The sequence below is a fragment of the Amblyraja radiata genome, chromosome 28, assembly GCF_010909765.2.
Source record: "Amblyraja radiata isolate CabotCenter1 chromosome 28, sAmbRad1.1.pri, whole genome shotgun sequence".
Lineage (NCBI taxonomy): Eukaryota > Metazoa > Chordata > Chondrichthyes > Rajiformes > Rajidae > Amblyraja > Amblyraja radiata.
The window spans coordinates 9,512,802-9,529,287 of record NC_045983.1 but is presented as its reverse complement, the minus strand read 5'-3'; the positions used below and the strand labels follow the sequence as shown (position 1 = coordinate 9,529,287).

General features: G+C 42.4%; 1 protein-coding gene across 1 annotated transcript in view; it reads right to left on the bottom strand.

Moving 5' to 3' along the window:
* The window catches only part of rpa1 (replication protein A1), a 97,751-nt gene that overhangs the window by 36,399 nt on the left and 44,866 nt on the right, over positions 1-16,486 (bottom strand). Inside the window, exons 8-9 of the mRNA XM_033045742.1 lie at positions 15,681-15,783; positions 5,021-5,089 (exon numbers count right to left, since the gene is read on the bottom strand). Of these exons, the coding sequence (XP_032901633.1) occupies positions 5,021-5,089; positions 15,681-15,783 (172 nt within the window). The remainder of the gene's footprint in view (positions 1-5,020; positions 5,090-15,680; positions 15,784-16,486) is intronic.

Below are 16,486 nucleotides of genomic sequence, written 5' to 3'. Positions count from 1 at the left end.
CTCCACTAGTCACTGGCAGCCAACCAGAAAAAGCCCCCTTTATTGCCACGCTTTGTCTATGCCATCCAGCCAACCTGCTATCCATTATAGTATCTGCCATCCCTCTGCAATTGGATCCTCGACTTCCTCTGCACATCCCTCTGCAATTGGATCCTCGACTTCCTCATCCACAGACCACAGTCTGTCCGTATTGGTGGAAATGTGCCATCCTCAATAACAATCAGCACGGGAGCACCTCAAGGCTGCGTGCTCACTGCTTTACTCACTCTATACACATGACTGCATAGCCGGACATTGCGCAACTCCATCATCAAGTTCGCCAACGACACAACTGTTGTGGGACGAATCACTGATGTCAGAGTATAGAAGTGAGATTGACCGATTGACCAAATGGTGCCAGCACAATAACCTGACTCTCAACACCAGCAAAACCAAGGAACTGTTTGTGGACTTTAGAAGGGGTAGGACAGGGACCCACAATCCTGTTTATATCAATGGGACGATGGGGGAAAGGGTCAAGAACTTCAAATTCCTGGGCGTGCATATTTCCGAAGATCTTTCCTGGTCCCAGCACATTGATGCAATTATAAAGAAAGCACATCAGCGCCTCTACTTCCTGAGAAGATTACGGAGAGTCGGTATGTCAAAGAGGACTCTCTCGAATTTCTACAGGTGCACAGTAGAGAGCATACTGACTGGTTGCATCGTGGCTTGGTTCGGCAACTTGAGCGTCCAGGAGCGGAAAAGAATGCAGAAAGTTGTGACCACTGGCCAGTCCATCATCGGCTCTGACCTCCCCACCATCGACTCTGACCTCCCCACCATCGAAGGGATCTATTGCAGTCGCTGCCTCAAAAAGGCTGACAACATCAAGGACCCACACCATCCTGGCCACGCTCATCTCTCTGCTGCCATCAGGTAGAAGGTACAGGAGCCTGAAATCTGGTACATCCAGGTTCAGGAACAGCTTCTTCCCCACAGCCATCAGGCTATTAAACTCGCCATCAAACAAACTCTGAACTAGAACAGCCTATTGCACTTTATCTGTTTATTTATGTGGAAAAATATGGCCTATTGTGGCGGCACCCGGTGGTTGGGCCACTAGCTACACTAACCCTCAGCAGTCGGGGGTAGGGTCACGTGACTGGGCAATGGTAGGGAGGAGTTGTCGCAGGGTATAGGGGTGTGTCCTGGTATATAACGAACCCTGGGACAAGCCCCCCTCTCTCTCTCTCTCTCTCCTTTCTTCTCTCTCTTACTTCGAGCTGACCAGCTCTACTCTCTCTATGGGTGAGTGTCCTTCCACCTCAGTAGGGGCTCAGCTCCAGCCCATGAGGCAGCCTCTCAGCAGTAACAACAACTTTGTGTTAGAGGACTAACGTGCATGTATAACAAACCTATTATGCCTGAATAAAGTAACCCATTTGTTCACCATGTTTGGTGCCTCTACACTATGCTATATAGACACACTGAACTGTTCTGTATTTATGCTTGTGCTGCAGCAAGCAAGAATTTCATTGTCCTATCTGGGACACATGACAATAAACTCTCTCGACTCTTGACTTGACATTTGATACCGTGGGCTCTCTTCATGACATAATTATGTCACGAAATAAGGAGATTGTCTGGAAATAATTAAATAAGCTCTTTTGATAAACCTTGCTTTAGCAATTGGCCAAACATCACTCAAAAACATCTGGGGTTAATAAAGTGAATGTTTATTCAAATGAAGAAATTTCATGATTTACAATGTGAAAGAAGCTAAAAATAAATGTTGCGCCATGGGATTAACTGGAAATATCTATTCTTACAGCTTTTATTTTCCCTATTCACAAACGATAAAATTCCTTCGAAATTATGCTTAAATAGTCAGTGCCTAAACAGCAACTGAGCTTTAATGATTCTGGTGATAACAGACGTTAATCCTTGTCCTGTTACAATTCGCCAATTGAGAGATCCAATCTATCACTATTTTGTCCTTTTCAAACCTTTCATATTTCTGAGAATCTTGGAGACTCTACCATAAAAAATACTTCAATAGCCCGAGACTCTCTTCACAATTATAACCCCCAATTAAAGGAGTTCAATTCATAAAAGTAATCATCCTCCTCTTCCAATGCACAAGACAAAATCACAACTATACATCTGGTTGGATGAGCTAAGAGAGTGAATAACTAAACTGATATGTGCAGGTGCAATTCATTTAATATTCTGAAGTCACACTGTCCTCATATTATTTAAATTTCCATTATAAACTCTCTCGTCAGTGTTTATAGGTAAAGTTGACAGGTGGAATAAATAGTCGCAAAACCCTTTAAAACACATTTATATTCAGATTTGAATAGGAGTTACAATGTAGTCAATTGAGGCAAGGCTTCAGCATTCAACTCTCAACTTTATCTTCGATTGTGTGGTTGATGATCAATTTCCCCCAACCACTGCTATTTTTGTTTTCCAATGTTGAGGCACTTTTGGGCAAGACAAAAGCATCCATGACATACTAAGTATTTCTTTCCCTCAAAGAGACATTTGATCTTGGGCTCATAACTTTCCAAGGGAGTCTGCCAACACAAATGTTGGATGCAGGAGATCCACTTTCTCTTCATACTTCATCCTGGAAACATTTCTCTTTCTCTTTCCAGGCCTCCTTAGCAAATGGAGCAGTACATTTCAGCAGTAATATAAAGCACACCCACATTCGCACCAGTCTTCAATTAGATCAGTGTTCAAGAAGGAACTGCAGATGCTGGAAGATCGAAGGTACACAAAAATGCTGGAGAAACTCAGCGGGTGCAGCAGCATCTATGGGGCGAAGGAAATAGGCGACGTTTCGGGCCGAAACCCTTCTTCAGACTGATGGGGGGTGGGGGGGAGAAGGAAGGAAAAAGGGAGGAGGAGGAGCCCGAGGGCGGGGGGATGGGAGGAGACAGCTCGAGGGTTAAGGAAGGGGAGGAGACAGCAAGGGCTAGCAAAACTGGGAGAATTCAACGTTCATGCCATCCGGACGCAAGCAACCCAGGCGGAATATGAGGTGCTGTTCCTCCAATTTCCAGTGTTGCTCACTCTGGCAATGGAGGAGACCCAGGACAGAGGTCGGATTGGGAATGGGAGGGGGAGTTGAAGTGCTGAGCCACCGGGAGTTCAGGTAGGTTATTGCGGACTGAGCGGAGGTGTTCGGCGAAACGATCGCCCAACCTCCGCTAAGTCTCCCCGATGTAAATCAGCTGACATTTAGAGCAGCGGATGCAGTAGATGAGGTTGGAGGAGATACAGGTGAACCTTTGTCGCACCTGGAACGACTGCTTGGGTCCTTGAATGGAGTCGAGGGGGGAGGTGAAGGGACAGGTGTTGCATTTCTTGCGGTTGCAACGGAAAGTGCCCGGGGAGGGGGTGGTACGGGAGGGAAGGGAATAATTGACAGGGGAGTTGCGGAGGGAGCGGTCTTTGCGGAAGGCAGACATAGGGGGAGATGGGAAGATGTGGCGAGTGGTGGGGTCAAGTTGGAGGTGGCGGAAATGGCGGAGGATTATGTGTTGTATTTGCCGGCTAGTGGGGTGAAAGGTGAGGACTAGGGGGACTCTGCCCTTGTTGCGAGTGCGGGGATGGGGAGAGAGAGCAGTGTTGCGGGGTATGGATGAGACCCTGGTGTGAGCCTCATCTATGGTGGCGGAGGGGAATCCCCATTCCCTGAAGAAAGAGGACATCGGAAATTGCTTTCTCCAGGTTGTTGGAGATTGAGAGGAGCCTTGGAGGATGTTTGTTCTCATGCTATTATTCCTGCAGTCTCAATACTCGCATATATGTACCCCAACCTGTACTTTAAACAAGACATTTGGTCAGGCTTTGTGCTAGAAACGTGACAAACACCTTCCACCTCTGCTGGTGCACATTTCTGGTGCACCGAATCAGAATTGAGAGACTTCATGTGAGTGTCAGCTGTGTGTACTGGAGGTTGAAGGGATAGAAGCATGAAAAGTCATGAGGCATAATGGCACACTGATCTGTTTTGTAGTCAATGCCTACTATGTTCTGTTGTGCTGAAGCAAAGCAAGAATTTCATTGTCCTGTCAGGGACACATGACAATAAACTCTCTTGACTTGGCATAGACAGGCAAGACAATCAGAACCTTTTTTTCAAGGCTGATATGTCAAAGAGAAAAGGGCAAAGCTTTATTGTGAGTTGGGCAAAGTTTAACATTTTTTAATTTATTTTTTACAGGGCAGTTGATGGGTGCCTGGAATACAGTGCCAGGGCTGGTGGAGGCAGATACTAGAGGGGCATTTAAGGTACTTTTAGATTGGCTCATGGAAACAGAATGGAACATGTGCAGGCAGATGAGACCAGTTTATCTTGGTATCATGTTCAGCACACACATTGTAACTCTTGATTCTCTTAGCATTATGGGCCAAAGGTCCTGCTCCTGTACAGTCCTGTGGCTATGTCCTGTGTGTAGGACTCTCCCATTTGTGTAAACATTCCAACATTCCAACTTCCATACCATGTGTAGAAAGGAACTGCAGATACTGGTTTAAACCAAAGATAGACATAAATGGCTGGAGTAACTCAGCCGGACAGGCAGCATCTCTGGAGAGAAGGAATGGGTGACGTTTCGAGTCAAGATTATTCCTTCTCTCCAGTGATGCTGCCTGTCCCACTGAGTTATTCCAGCTTTGAGACCAGCCAACATTTACGATGTCAGGCACCCTCTCATCATCACCCTTGGATTCTCATGTTTGAATGGGATCCCCACTCATTCTTCCAAACTCCAAGAGATGCAAACTAGCTCAAACTATTTGGTCTCTGTGGCAGGAATAACCCTTTCATCCCAGGAATTAGCCTGGTGAATCTCCTTTGTACTGACTCCAATGTTATTATAGTATTTTATCATTTCCAAAGTAACCTTATCTGCAGTTTCTCCAGCACCAGCTGAAAGGTATTTTAAAAATACAAAACTGTCTATTATTTCCATGTATTAAATGCTATCATGGATTATGAATTTCAAAGTAAAGGTATCTTTACCTTATTTACTTCAATGAGCGGGAAAAACCTGTCCACTTGATCAGTGAAAACCGTGGCTCTAATTTCACCCTGTAAAATAAAGCAATTCAAATCAATAGGAATTCCGCATCCATTTAAGAAGAACAAATTAAGCACAAAATTAATCAGCATTTATTGAAGCCATTAATAACCACCAGCAGGTAAAACAGCATTTCACTACACCCCTCCAAGTGTACAAAACACTATTCCTCAGTCAGGAACTGTCTCAGAGAGGTTGAGACCAATAAATTACTGTGCCGGTAAGTTGGCGAGAAATGACACTTCATTTGTGTGATAACTTTCAAGCACAATTTTTTTTAGTGCTGTTCATTAAAATACAATGGTTAAAGTACAGTAAAACTTTAATAATGTGACATCTGATTGTTCAAAACCATAGTGTAGAAAGGAACTGCAGATGCTGGTTTACACCGAAGATGGACACAAAATGCTGGAGTAATTCATCTGGAATATCTCAGCTCCCTCTCCCCTGACTCTCAGTCTGAAGAAGGGGCTCGACCCGAAACGTTATCCATTCCTTCTATCCAGAGATGATGCTCGAGTTACTCCAGCATTTTGTGTCTATGTTCGAAACGGTGACTGTTTGACATCTGGTTCACATATCGGCCATCTGGGAACTGGGAAGTGAATAGGGTGGCCTGCCAGAGTGGCGCAGAATACAGGTGAGGCTCCGGACTGTGTGCACAGAGACAAGGTTTGGGTTTGGAACACCAAGGGTCAGGAACATAGGTAGTTTATGATACGATAGAACTTTATTTATAGGCAACGTTTCGGGCCGAAACGTTCCTTCACTGATGCAGGGTGGGGGGGGGGGGGGGGGCAGGAAGATGAAAGGAAGAGGAGGAGCCAGAGGGCTGAGGGAGAGCGGTGAAGGGGAGTAAACAGCAAGGGCTACCGGAAATTGGAGGTCAATGTTCAAGCCGCTCAAGCCTTTAAAAGCAGAGTTCCTGGAAAATATATTATACAACGTGTAGCTTGTTTAAAAAAAGTGGGGGGGGGAGATTAATAAGTATCATTTGACAGTCCAGAAAATCTGCTGAGCCTGTATGGCCAGTCAAAGGTGCCAGACTATTAGTTCTACTCTATTCCAATAAATAGTGAACTTTGAAAATCACAGCAGCATCTAAAACAATATATTTGTATTGATCATTGAAAAATAATTTAAGCTATTGAAAATAAATGGAAGCTTTTTTTCTCCCCTCAAAGTTTCCTATTTAATGATAACATGTGTTGGAAGAAATTAAAAGAGTAAAAATAGTTTAATGCAACACATACAAGTATGAAAAGGCTCCCGACAGCTGAAAGTACCAATATTTGCCATCCCTAGTACATAAAAAGACAATATCCAGATCTGATCACTGTAAATCCTTCTGTTGAAAGCTTCTAATTAGGATGGAGAATGTTCAGAGTAGTAATGGAATACCCCTGATGATTCAATCTAAAATCAACATTGGAGACACAAGAGACTGCAGATGCTGGAATCTTGAGCAAAAATAATCTGCCAGCACCCACCCCCCACAGCTGTGCTACCATGATCTACAAAATTGAAAAGCAGCATTAACAGAAGGCAAGAACATTTTGTTTAAGTTAGAAAATAAAACTGAGATTATAGTGTTGCTAATGCTGCAATCGCAGAATAAATGAATCTGCAGATTCTATCATGAACTTGTAAGGATATAAAGTTAAAGTAGCAGTAAAACAGCAAATGTAAAAAAAAGCTACAAGTGAAAATCTCAGTTTAGAACAAGTTCAAAAACATAGTAAAAACTGAATGCTGGAACATTCAGTAAGACTGCAGCATCTGTGCACAGAAACAGGGCTAATATTTCAAGCTGATAAAGCTTTCGAAAATTAGGTGGATTCTATGAAGAGCGTACAATCCACTTTAAAATTATAGCCCAGTTGATAGCGGTGAAAATCCATACCCAAATGCAAAAATGCTGAACTCAAAACAGTATGAATCAGATGCAATACATCAAGACCTGTCAAAGGGAGAGGTGCTAAACTGACTGTGAACACATTTAGAACATTAACGCTAAGAATGCTTCAGGCTTACTTAGATTGGGAAGAGCACACTGTTAATATACCACATTATTTAGTTTCTGTATGACTTGCATCAACTGTTCAGGATGAAACAAAAAAAGATTCTGTACCAGATAAAGACGTTGCTCGGACTTGACCTGTAGGAGTCCGATTTTTTAAAACTTAGGTTAGACAGATACACCAGCGTGATTGCTGAGAGTTGGGGTGTGCCCTGGCCGAGTTACTTTTTTGGGGGTTAGAAAAGCTGGGAATTGCCAAACATGGAAGGATAAATATAAATTAGCCACATACAGGTCAAAAACTGACCATACCTAATCTCAAAGCAACCACGTACAAATTATAAACATCAAAGTATATCCAGAATATTATCCCAAAGAGCAAATCAGACCTGATATCCACACCCAAATTAAAAAGGCACCCACAGGCAGGGTACAACCCAACTCACAGCAGCCACCTGGATGTATATGTACAACATACACAAAATAAACCCAACTTGTACAGTTCAAGTTCGAATGGGCAGCAACTCGTTACCTGCTTCCCAGATACAACAATGGTATTTAAGAGACTTTTGGAGGAGGCACATGGATTTGCAGCGAATTGGAGGGAAATGTGCAGGCAGATAAGAGTTGGTCTTAGCATCAAATTTGGCTGAGACATCGTGGGCCGAAGGGCCTGTTCCTGTGCTGTTCTGTTCTACTATATAGAATGGAAGAAATAAATAAATTTCAGAGATCTGAGGGGCGGCCTGATTTATGCACAGGAAAGAATAGACGAAGATGAGTCTAATTAGAGTAATTAGATTAGGAATTAGTAATTAGAGTAAGTGAAGTCTTGTGTTGAGGATAAACACCTGCATGTACCAGTTTTGGGATGTAAATTCCATGCGTGTAACTTCAACCCCAAACTCTTCCTTGCTGCATTAATCAGATCCCTGCTGATATATTTCAGAATCTATAAACGGCAGTGAAGATTCAGGTGCACCCCTAACAAGGCTACACACTCAATCCTCTATCTGGATTGTATGAAAAATTCAAAATTACTCCAGGAAATTAAACCATGTCTACAATTTATTACAGACTTTAAAATTTGCAAATCAGAAGATCCAAGATTATACACAATTTATTATTTGCATCTCTTATTATAATAAAAAGATATAAATGCAAATTTTGAATGTCTGCCAAGAATCCTGTTGTTACCATGTCACCAGAAGTAGCATAAAAAAATCCCAGCAAAATTGTAGTCAACGGGAATGCGGATGAGGTGCATGTAAATCCAGTACAAAGGAAAATGGTGGCAACATTTGGTGGTTATTATCTTGATATCTTTTCTGGAAGCCTCATTACAGAAAGAATGTTGAAGTTTTGGTGAGGGTGCAGAAGAGGTTTAGGAGAATGCTGTCTGGATTAGAGGTTATTAGCTCAAGAATAGGCCGGACAAAATTAGATTGCTTTCTCTAGAGTCGGAAGTTGAGGAGAGACCCAAGAGAAGGATATAAAATTGAGGGGCATAGATAGCAAGTCAGAATCTTTTTCCCACGGGGGAAATGTCAAGTACGAGAGGGATCAAGGTGAAAGGGGGAAAAAGTTTGGTCGATGAGGGGAGCAACTTTCGTTAAACGACACAAGAGTGGTTAGTGCCTGGAATATGCTACCAGGGGTGGTGGTGAAAGCAAATACGATAGTGGCATTTAAAAAGCTTTTAGATAGGCACATGAATATACAGGGAATGGAGGGTTATGGATCACTTGCAGGCAGAAGAGATTAGTTTGATTTGTCATATCTGGCTGACATCATGGGCCAAAGAGCTTGTTCCAGTGTTATATTATTTTATGTTCTAAATTAGGATATTGTTGCAGGGATTATTCAGGACAATGTACTATAATGATTACCTTAGGTGCTTTTTCATTGACATTCACTTCATCAGAGGATCACTTGCAAAAATATTCGTTGAAGAATAGTATTATCTTAAAACTCCAATTCCAGAGACAAAGTAACCCTCGTCCAGTAACAAGAGGGGGGTCAAAATTATACGATAGATGAAAAACAAGGTAGGGTAACAAAATGACTACTGCCTGGTGGCTTTGACACCCTCATGAAGTGCTTCAACTGACTAATTATGGTCACAGATAACATTGATTCACTGCAATTTCTGCAACAAGACCACAGAAGACCTATCTTCATGGCCTTAACATTCATTCCTGGAACATATGCCAACACGGACATCTACGCCAGACTCCTTTGCCTTCAAATCATTATTCCAACCAAACTTATCTCCTCACTCCTGGACCCACAAAAATTCAGCACATCTCAAAATGACTTACCAATTTCTACAGATGCACCATAGAGATCATCTTATTGGATGTGTAACAGCTTGGTTGGCAACTGCTCTGCCCAAGGCAACATGGAATTGCAGAGCTGGGAACACAACCCAGTGTGCTACGCAAACCAGCCTCATCCCCCCCCCCACCCCATTGATTCTATCTTGACATCACGCTGCCTCGGAAAAGCAGCCATCAATCAAGGACCACTCATATCCCTTGTCGTTCCATCTGTACACCTCTCCCATCAGGCAAAGAAAGGAAAGCTTGAAAGCATGAACCACCAAATTCAAGAACAGCCTCTTCCCGCTGTTATTGGACTCTTGAATGGACATCATACTTGGGACACATTTTTTGATCCTCCAATCTACCTTTTTACAGCCCTTGCACTTTTTTAAAATCTGAGCTTTCTCTCTCTCTCTCTCAATACAATAATATACAATACCATTTATTTGTCATTTGAACCTCACATGAGGTTCAAACAAAATTTGGTTTCTGCAGCCATACAAGAAAAGAACCAAGACACACACCAACACAATTTACACAAACATCCATCACAGTGAATCTCCTCCTCACTGTGATGGAACGCACAGTCTTGTCTCTCCCTTGCTCTCCATTCTTCTCCCGATGTCAGAGTCAAAGCCCCCGGCGGGCGCTAGCAAGTCCGCGGCCATTTAAAGCCACGCTGGGCGATGTAAGGCCCCGCTCCAGGTCACTCTCAACCCCGCAATTCGAGTGGGAGAAGTCGCCGTTGCCGGTGCCCCGCAAAGCGGTCTCCCAGCAGGGACCCGCGAGCTCCCGGTGTCACCATCGACACATACATACATATTATATATACACACACACACACACACACTATACAAATGACAATAATAAACCAATATACTGAGCATTTAATGTCACTCAGAAGACCATCTAAATTTAAAGAGTTCCCTTGACATTCAATACAAGTCAGATTCATCCGCAGATGGAAACAGGCCCTTTGGCCCAACTTATCCATGTTCACCAAGTTGGCATTCCAGGCTAGTCGCATTTGCCTGCATTTGGCCCACATGCCTCTAAACCCTTCCTATCCATATACTTGTCCAAATAAATTCAATGTCTTTGCCATTCCCGAATCTCACGTTCTGGAGATCTCACCACTGACTTACTTGATCTAGCCAGATGGCAGAAAACATCTTGCCTTCTGACTCTCCAAAGCCTTCCCACAAGGTAGGCCAGGAGAGTAACAGAATGTTTTCCACTTGCCTGGATGTGTACAGAACCATCAACAAATGAATAAGCTTGACATCACCCAGATAACACTCAATGCTAAACAGTCACTCCAACCAGCAGTGGACTTCAAAAACCCGCCTCAACTCCTTTCACAGTATCCCAACTGAACACCACCACTCCAGAGGATTACGCCAGAAGACACATAGGAAGAGCATTGCTTCTAGTCCTCTCTCGTTGAGCTGCTGGTACATTGCCCTTATGCCCTACCTTCATGGTCACTGGATCAAATCCTGGTGGTACCTCCCCAACATGGACAGCATCAATGTAAGACCGTTTGCCAGAGAGCAATTTGGAACGGGCAGTAAATGCTGGTCTCGCTGGTGACCACAGACTGAATAATTAATAAAAATTACTGGAAGAGTCAGGGACAAAACTCATCTTGAGTTGTTTCAGGGTCTAAGGTCAACTGTTTAATGGAGACTATGATCCATTACGTTCCGCTGTGTACATTGCTCTTAAAAATCTGTTCAAAATTGTGGTAGACTAAACTTTAACGATGTTGCACAAGGACTCCAGAACAAAAGGAATCTTATCCTGTCTGGCAACATTTTTAGTCTTAAACACTTGATGGTCCTGAATGAGGTGAAATTTTTGAATTTCTTTATGAAGTGCCCCGACCCTACCACAAGCTATTCATTCTGTGCATCTGAGTGGGTATAAAACTTTCTCTTAAATATGTCTGTTCTATTTGCCTTATTCATTCCTTACATTAGTGAGTGAATGGCCATATTCTCCGCACTTGTGAAGTAGAGATTTGCACAGAATTCTTGCACTAGTCATAGAGCATTGAAACAGGCCCTTCAGCCCGACTTGCCAATGCTAACTAAGATGCCCCATCTACACTAGTCCCACCTGCCCGCATTTGGCCCAACATCCCTTGAAACCTTTCCAATGCATGTACCTGTCCAAATGTCTTTTAAATGCTGTAGTACCTGCCTCAACTACCTCCTCTGGCATTATGTTCCATATATCCTCCACCTTCAGCGAAAAACTTGCGCTTTGGGTTCCTATTTCCCCTCTCATCTTAAACCTATGTTCTCTGGTCATGATACACTGACTCAGGGTAAAATACTACACACTCACGTATCTATTTCCCTCAAATGTAGGCATCTTATTTATGTTTAACCTATCGATGCCTTATAGTTTTATAACCACCTGAATTTGGTTTATTTTGTTTCTGCCTTTCCCATTCCCAGATGGAAGGAACCCTGGAACTCAGAGCGAGTAATAACCTTTCAGTATTTGGAGTTGGGGGCTCCCAAGGAAGGCAGCAGATTGTGGACCAAAAGCTTGGAATAAGAGAAGGCAAGAAAGCGGTGCTATTCAATCCAATCATTTGTTATCTTTAGCCACAAATGTGTTCCAACTACTCTGGATGGCGAGAAAGAATTGGAAGGCAATGAGAAAAAGCAAATTAAAGCTGTGCCCAGGCAACAGTTTGAATAATACTTCCTGCCAAGGAAGTCATGTCAAAGCAGACTGCCTACCCACACTCAGCTACAAATTGTGGGCTCTCCAGCCAAGACCCAATCCAGGTCTGTAACAGCAGCACTAGCTGATCTTTGAGGGAAAAACGAGGAATCGCCATGTACTTAGCCGTGCCAGTCCATTACCATGGCAATGAGCACAACCATGGAAGCTGACCAAAGATGCACATAAAGTGCTGGTAGACAAAAATGCTGGAGAAACTCAGCGGGTGAGGCAGCATCGATGGAGCGAAGAAAATAGGAAATCTCCTCCTCTCTCCATAGATGCTGCCTCACCCGCTGAGTTTCGCTAGCAATTTTGTCTACCTTCGATTTTCAAGCATTTGCTGTTCCTTCTTAAAAATAAAATGCTGGAGTAACTCAACAGGTCAGGCAGCATCTCTGGAGAAAAGGAATAGGTGATGTTTCAGGTTAAGACGCTTATCCTTACATTCACCTACAGTGCCCTCCATAATGTTTGGGACAAAGACCCATCATTTATTTATTTGCTTCTGTACTCCACAATTTGAGATTTGTAATAGAAAAAAAATTACATGTGGTTAAAGCGCACATTGTCAGATTTTTATACATCTTGGTTTCACCATGTAGAAATTACAGCTGTGTTTATACATAGTCCCCCACATTTCAGGGCACCATAATGTTTGGGACACATGGCTTCACAGATATTTGCAATTGCTCAGGTGTGTTTAATTGCCTCCTTAATGCAGGTACAAGAGAGCTCTCAGCACCTAATCTTTCCTCCAGTCTTTCCATCACCTTTGGAAACTTTTATTGCTGTTTATCAACATGAGGACCAACGGTGGGCCAATTAAAGTCAAAGAAGCCATTATGAGACCGAGAAACAAGAATATAGCAGTTGGAGACGTAAGCCAAACCTTAAGCTTACCAAAATCAACTGTTTGGAACATCATTAAGAAGAGAGCACTGGTGACCTTACTAATCGCAAAAGGGACTGGCAGGCCAAGAAAGACCTCCATAGCTGATGACAGAAGAATTCTCTCCATAATAAAGAAAAAGCCCCAAACACGTGTCCGACAGATCAGAAACACTCTTCAGGTGTGGATTTGTCAATGACCACTATCCGCAGAAGACTGCATGAACAAAAATATAGAGGCTAAACTGCAAGATGCAAACTACTGATTAGCCGCAAAAATAGGATGGCCGGGTTTCAGTTTGCCAAGAAGCACTTAAAAGAGCAACCACAGTTCTCGAAAAAGGTCTTGTGGACAGATGAGACAAAGATTAACATATATCAGAGCGATGGCAAGAGCAAAGTATGGAGGAGAGAAGGAACTGCCCAAGATCCAAAGTATACCACCTCATCTGTGAAACACAGTGTTATGGCCTGGGCATGTACGGCTGCTGAAGGTACTGGCTCACTCATCTTCATTGATGATACAACTGCTGATGGTAGTAGCAAAAGTTCAAACAAATGCCTCAAACGCATTGGCCGGCGGTTCATTCTACAGCAAGACAATGATCCTAAACATACTGCTAAAGCAACAAAGGTCAATTCTTGAGTGGCCAAGTCAATCACCTGATCTGAACCCAATTGAGCATGCTTTTATATGCTGAAGAGAAAACTGAAGGGGTCTAGCCCCCAAAACAAGCATAAGCTAAAGATGGCTGCAATACAGGCCTGACAGAGCATCACCAGAGAAGACACCCAGCAACTGGTGATGCCCATGAATCGCAGACTTCAAGCAGTCATTGCATGCAAAGGATATGCAACAAAATACTAAACAAAATGGCTACCTTTATTTACATTATTGTGACCTGAAATGGGGGGACTATGTATAAATACTGCTGTAGTTTCTACATGGTGAAACCAAAATGTATAAAAAATACCCTTTAATAAAATCTGACAATGTGCACTTTAACCATGTGATTTTTTCTGTAACAAATCTCAAATCTGTGGATACAGAGGCAACTAAATAAATGACGAGTCTTTGTCCCAAACATTATGGAGGGCACTGTATTTATTTCCTCCAGAGATGTTGCCTGTCCCGCTGAGTTACTCCAGTTTTTTGCATTAATCTTCAGTTTAAACCAGCATCTGCAGTTCATAGAAACATATCAAATAGGTGCAGGAGGAGGCCATTCGTCCCCAATCAATAACCCGTGCCTGCCTTCTCCCCATACCCCTTGATTCCACTAGCTCCCAGAGCTCTATCTAATTCTCTCTTAAATCCATCCAGTGATGTGGCCTCCACTGCCCTCTGTGGCAGGGAATTCCACAAATTCACAACTCTCTGGGTGAAAAAGCTTTTTCTCACAGTCTTAAATGGCCTCCCCTTTATTCCTTCCTACACATGGAAGTTTGCCACCAGCCTCATAAAATGCACGTTTTAATGGTTAACACACGTTTTCCTTTTAACCTTCTACATGCAAGAAAGAATTCTAAAATATAAAAAGCAGCAATTGTTTAGATAGCTAATAAGTGGAGTATCATAAGTTACTTCCACATTGAGAGTTCCGGGTGAGAGGAGCATGAAGTTTGAAAAGATTTACATCACTGCTCTCCCATTGCGATCCGAACAGATGCCACCTGTCAGTTAAAACGCTTTCACTCAATCCACAAACTGTCAGCAGCTGAAACCAATTCACAAATAACTTAGCAAAACAAAATGGTTTTGAAATTGGAAATTGGATTATTCAAAACCATTCTGGGATTAGCAAAAGGGTTAAAGACTTCTTACATAAAATAGATCCTGTAAACAAAAGTGATAATTTTTTGTAGCTGTTAAAATTATATTCTAAATCAGCAGGGATGTACTAATGCAACATATGCACCAACCTTCAGAAACTTAACAGGCAGGCAACAGCACTGGATCAGCTAACAAGAGCTCGGTTTTTTTTGCAGGTATTTTTAGCAAGGCTGGATGAAAATGATACTTGAGAGGCGGTTTGTCAAATCAATTAGAGAGTAGCTCTAAACCCCTCCGTTAAGTGCTATAACCAAGATGGCACAAAACCAAATGTTGGATCAGTGCTGGCTGTGGCAACCGCAGAAAATCCAGATGATGGCATGTCTTCAAAAAGTGTGGGACAGTCTGGTGCCAGGCCGTGACATTTTTTGGCCTGTGCAGGTCCCGAACGTACAAACAAATATTTCAAAATCTATTACAATAATTTTAAATAGAATTTAATTCCACCCTTTCCACAGAGCTCCAATGATAATCCTAATACAGCCCATTAAAAAAAAATTAAAACAAATCAATGTGCAATTTTAAAAGTTTAATAAAATAAGTCCATCAATTCAATCAATAAGTTGACTAATTGTGCTAAGTATAAACAGACCAAACAAAAATGGATCGGTTTGGTAACCATTTGCAAAAGATCTCCCTATAGGACCACTTGAGTAGCAATGGAAGATTGCCCCCTGTTGACCATCGCAAGGTTGGCTGCTTAAATTGGAGAAGTTTGGCACAAACACCCCCTATTGGTGAACAGAGCAGAAAACTGATTGAACAGAAGCATTCATGCCGAGTAGGATTCTTACACTTTCATCCAGCAGCTCCATAGAAAATAGTTTCCCTTCTCCACGGGAGTTGCTCCACGTTCTAATCTGACTTTTATTGGTAACACGAGCCCGGATTGTCCACCTGGGGAAAAAGCAAGATTTAATAGAGCCTTGTTATTTCGCAACTTAAGCCAATTCAACAAAATAGACTCTGTAGAGATTATCCTAGCAATCTTGTTAATACCTTGGCACGTTTAAAAAAATAAAATCAATTTGTAAAACATTCTAATCTGTTTAGATACTTACGAAACATTGGAAGGAATTGATGCAACAAATTCAAGAGATACATGACTTTTCCCCTACAAAGTCAAAGAGATAATCTTTCTGCTGCACATTGAAAACGTTCAGAAATACGAGCAAGTTTCCTACCAAGATAGTCCCACTTGCCTGCACCTGGCCCAAGTCCTTCAAAACCTTTCCTAATATGAATATTCTCTTTATACAGTAACCACATTACTACTGTTCAATGTTATCTCAACAATAAAAGCTAAAAATCACCAACATCCAATGTTAATCAAATTCCATCCCATCTATAAATCACAGAAACAATGTAAAGCACACATTGTAACAAGTTATTTCTAGTTCAGTTTGACTCCACTCTATATTTCATGCTGCCTCGGTAAGGATCGCAGGTAAGGAACTTCAAATTCCTGGGGGTGCACATCTCTGAAGATCTTTCCTGGTCCGAGAACACTAACGCAATTATCAAAAAAGCTCATCAGCGCCTCTACTTCCTGAGAAGATTACGGAGAGTCGGATTGTCAAGGAAGACTCTCTCTAACTTC